The sequence below is a fragment of the Echinococcus granulosus genome, assembly GCF_000524195.1.
Source record: "Echinococcus granulosus chromosome Unknown EG_S00169, whole genome shotgun sequence".
Lineage (NCBI taxonomy): Eukaryota > Metazoa > Platyhelminthes > Cestoda > Cyclophyllidea > Taeniidae > Echinococcus > Echinococcus granulosus.
The window spans coordinates 33,463-38,443 of NW_020170549.1; the positions used below are offsets into that span (position 1 = coordinate 33,463).

At 40.5% G+C, this 4,981-nt stretch overlaps 1 protein-coding gene across 1 annotated transcript in view; it reads left to right on the top strand. All coding sequences in view use genetic code 11, as the record gives it.

Annotated features, from left to right (window-relative positions):
• The window catches only part of EGR_09814 (Formin-like protein 3), a gene marked incomplete at both ends in the record, with an annotated part of 38,203 nt that overhangs the window by 16,562 nt on the left and 16,660 nt on the right, over positions 1-4,981 (top strand). Inside the window, 2 exons of the mRNA XM_024499063.1 lie at positions 2,836-3,139; positions 4,435-4,545. Of these exons, the coding sequence (XP_024346515.1) occupies positions 2,836-3,139; positions 4,435-4,545 (415 nt within the window). The remainder of the gene's footprint in view (positions 1-2,835; positions 3,140-4,434; positions 4,546-4,981) is intronic.

A 4,981-nucleotide genomic window follows, 5' to 3' on the forward strand; every position in this document is an offset into this window, starting at 1 on the left:
TTTCTTCATTATTTCAATTTAAGTAAAGTATTTTCGACCTTGGTTTGGTCCCATTATCTTTTAGTAGTTGGTTAAGGTTTTATTTGACTGCAAAGTCGACCATTTCATGGTATTCCGTACTGACAAATTAAGACAAATAAAACGGGTTATCTGATGAAACCTTTTTTGTAAAAAGGTGTAAATATTTTTTATCCAAATTTGTCGTAGCAAACAGATGACCCATTTAAATGCAGACATATTTGAGGCCTAAGCGAACGATGTATTTACAAGTTGTAAAATTGTTGGGCATAGTCCACTGTGCAGTGGCCAATGCAGCAACCGAGTATTATTGTTGTGCAGAAGGGCTGAGAGTTTAGTAGATTGGGAATAACAGGGGTGGAGATCTGTTAAGCTCAGGATTCGCCAAAATTCTTAGTTATTTCCGATCTTGTCTAACAACGGCGGTTGGCCACTAGGCGAGTTCAAGTCACGGTAGCAGCCACTTCATCCATCGTCCACTCCTAAATGATGTGCTACTTTCCTAATGCGCAGTACTCGATTTTAACTTTCATTGCATTATTTCTATAAACCACTTATTTTAAGACATTCGGCTCAATCTTGGCTAAAGACAATTTCTTTCATTAATTATTATGTCCCTTATCACCCATTGTAGTTAAGTGGTTGAACGTCTTGTCTGGCTTGCCTAAGTCCCACTAACTAAATCACACAATTCTGTTTATACCAGATCTGAGAAAGCTCTGTCCAAAGTCCACATTCAAAACACTTGCGCTACGAGTGGTTTGTCTCTTTCCACAGTTACAGTGCTTTTCATTGGTTTTGACACCAAAATCGACCACTGGGTTACTATCCTAGCTGGAGTTTTTTTTTTTTTTTTCAAATTCGAGCGCACATGAATGCTTACACGCTCGCATGCATGTGTCTTGCATAAACAACTTTTGTTTATTCTAAACTCGCGTTAACTGATCGAATTCAGAGATTTCGACAATGATTTGAGTGAATTGTAGGAAAGAGAGTCCAGCTGATTCTTGGACTATGGAAACCACTGATTCTCAAGTTTTTTTTGTCGTGGTTGTACCTATCTCTTACTATTCCAATTTAGATGTACCCTTATTCGTTCCAAGGGTCTGCATAAATTATGCCCCAAAGGATCATAGCGAACTCCTCTGAGGGGATAGCAACGGCACACAGACGGGAAGAAAAAGCAAGTTTCCTAAGAATTCGTCCTAAAGTACTGCTCCAGGACGTTTTTGATTACCAAATCATCGTACAATGCTTGTCGTGGCAGATAGCTAGAAAGGCAGCATTTGAGGAGAGACTTTTGGCTCTCCTCCTCTTTCCAACAACCTAATATCAGTGAAGTGGTGATTACATGAACATCGATTTTGGCGCACCATTGTCTCATGCGTTTTTTGCATCGAATGTATATAGATACCATTTATCATGCTTTTAGATGCCTAAGCTGCTGTGCTTACTCCATGGTTTCACAGCATTCGCTCATTTTTGTAAAAATGCAAGACAGAAGCGCAGATCCAAGTTTGCCTCTGCTAACGATCCGAGACCTCAAGCGTGATTACCGGAGATCTGTCGCATATCGGACACCATTGTCCTGGGATAGTATCTTTAGCTCAAAGAGTGACCACAAGTCATTTGCTCATTTAGTAATTAGGCCATCCATTTGTGCCTCACAAAATGCTAGGAAGTCACAAACTAAAAGGCTACTTTTGGAAAGTGACGCTAATGCGCCTTGAAGGTAGAGAAAGCCAATGGTATCATCTCTCAGACAGGATATTTGTAGAAACCAAATATTTTATGGCATCATAGATACCATTATTGCTATTAAAATGAGGCGGAAAATCTGGGCTTTTTTACCAGTTTCTAAATGTATAAATAGTTCATGATTCCGGCAATTCTTGAATTTGCTTTTTTAGAAACCCAACGGACATGGCAAAGCATTTTTAAAGTCTACTTTTATGAACCAGGAAGATTTTTTATATTTCGTTGCCGATTTTAAATAGGTAACCGTCCTGTAGACTTAGGTTTTGAGATTCTAAACTTGTGGGAGCCTTTACAGTGAAGTATTCGGTTCTGATTCATCTGACATCTTCGCCAATTCGGATGAACCCGTGCATCTTTTTCGACCCTTCAAAAACCGATAGGTTGCATTCAGTGGATGTGCAATGATGATATCGCTTTTAGTGGGAGGGTCCTCGAACTTCTATCATGAGCTTGAGCAATGGGAACGTGCCCTCTTTAAGTGGATTTCTCATACCACTAATGTTGGCATATTTCAATAAAAGCACTTGAATTCGCGGACTGCAAATCGCGTTATTTTTCATATTGGACACTTTGGGAAGTCGGACGCTTTGATGATCTGGTACTTAGTGGGAATAAACATTTCATAGTTAATATTCTAGTGGTCCCAACACTTTACAACGAAGATCTCGCATCATAACTCAAGTTTTTATTTGTATTTCAAGACGTGAGTTGTTTGGTAGACGAGTGTCCGCTTCTGGGGACTTTTGATTTAATACCCGTCTGGTTTGTCATGTGGCTCATCCTCTCCAACACTGAGCTCTCTTACTATCTCCATCTAAATGCCCTGTTGACTAGTATTGTTATCTTTGGCTTCACTGAATTTGCGCCTCAGGATGAACAGGTATATTTAACATTGCTTTCGATTCATTGGTGGTAGAGCACACAGAATCTGGGATGTGAATTCTTCAAATTGAATAATTCATCATTGACCTCCATTTGTCAATTGTGATTTTGACTATTTGGAAGCGAAAACTTGGTTGTTGGGGGCTCGTTTCACTGCCTTTTGCATCGATGCTACAGGTGCATGGGTATCCTGCTGCGCTACCTAGAGTCGGAGAAGTTTACACTGACTCGGCTGTGGGAGAGCATCACGAACTTGGACGTAAGTCTGGATGTTGCGGATCGCATTCTGCACCAACTGCCCACGCCTGATGAGGCGCGAATGTACCTCAACTACGAGTTCACTGAGTGCCTCCCAGTGGATCAGCTCACTGACGAAGACCGCCTCCTCCTCCATCTTTGCAAAGTCAATCGCCTGGGCCCCAAACTCGAGGTGGTAGTCTTCATGAATACCTTCGATTCCACTCTTACCTCCCTCCTCCCTGTGAGTCACTGTCTCATCTACTGATTAAATTTCCTTGAAATCAAGGCTCTGTCGGGTGAATACTGATTATTTCTTCTAAGTTTTAGGCGCTTTTATACTTCTCTTGATTTTCATGACTTCAGTCCTCTCTTACTAAGAAATTTCTCTGAAATTTGGATCTTATTGGTGGTCTGTGCTTGTGTGGATGACGTGTAAAAATATATGCGAATAATGGCAAACATCAAGAAACTTGAAGCACTTGGGAGTATCCTAATTTGGTTGGCAAGAGATCAAGGAAGTGACTGTGTTGGATGAACAGTTCTTCTAAGTTTAATCTATGAAGAAAGAGGGAATTAAGGCTTCTAATGTATGCTTGGATCTCTTCTTTCCTCCCCTCCTTCGTACTTCGCTTCACCAGTTACTCATTGTGCTTGGTCTCCTAATTATTTCTTGTGAACGCAATCTTTTGTCTCTGAATTTCACGAGAAGGCACTAATTTCAGTTCTATTTTCCGCCATTTGGTCGAACAGTTGCAAGGTTTGCTTGGAATATGCAGGCAACATCTTTGTCACTTTGTCTTTCAGTTAATAGTCTTTCATGCTTTCAATTTACCCCCTAATTTACACAAGGACCTTAAGTTTTATCTATTTCCCCTTTTTTGCGATCTGTCCTTCCATTCTGTCAGTAAAATTTTCACAGAATTGGAACATGTCGAGTGGATATGAAAGTGGAGAAATTGGAGGTTAATAAATTTTATACCTAACAAAGCAGGGAGATCGAGTCTGTAAATGTCCAAGCACGTAGTTGTATGGTACAGTTTTGCTCGAATATTTTTCTATCCTGCTCATTTTGCCAATCAGGACGGTTTTTTTGTTGTCAAATTGTAAATATTTTACCCACCTTCTAAAGAACTGTTATGGAGAAGCACATTAATCTTTTTAACTACTTTAATTTCAAGCTGTGAAAATTTTCTGGAAGAATGTGAGCGTTTCTTCTTGGGACTTCTGAGAATTACGAAGATTGGTTTCTTGCTAAGACATAAATTCGAAACTTTACCTTCTCAAAACCAGTAAATGTATTAATGAAGTATGGAGAGGATATGATTGTTCGAGCAAAACTACTGAGTTTTTGCAGCTTGTTGCTCCTCGTGGGTCAGTCGTTTTTACTGTTCCTCACGACCTACTGAAATGGGCTCTTACCTATTGAATCTGACTGTCGGTCGTCATCGATTCAGATGATACTTAGGGCGGGAGTAAATAAAGTACCGATTTTCCTTGAATTCAGCAAACCGATTCCTTTCTTTTTTCCTGAGTCAGTATCTTCTGCTTGAGGCTGTTGAATATCTTGGGAATCTTGCTCTTCTCGAGGATTGTGAGATTCTCGATCATTGTGGATTGATTTTAGAACAACGCAAGCGATACAAAGAAGTTCTAAGCAACGATGATAAGAGAAGCAGACCAGTGTAATTCGCAGGTAGAAGTACGACATCTTCAAGGGACGCCAGTGGTGACATATGAAAACCGAAAAAACAGTCGATGGTGCCAGCGTCAAACCAAGAAGATCCAAGCCATAACTGTGATACCCTCTTAAAGCGCAAGCAAGATAGAGAAGACTAGGGCTATCAAACCGGAACTCCATTTGAAGACCGAATATGAAAATTGATTAGCTTACGTTAAGGTGTTGATGGGGAATTATGCCCATCTTTGAGTCCAGGTCATGTGTCAAATGTATACTCACGCAGGCGACTACTCTTGAGGGATCAACCACATGCAACCAGCTGGTTGTCTTGAGTGTTTTCCACGACCAAAGCCCATGTGCTCATGCTACCGTTAGGTTAATCACCCACTGCTCCTCCACTCCACT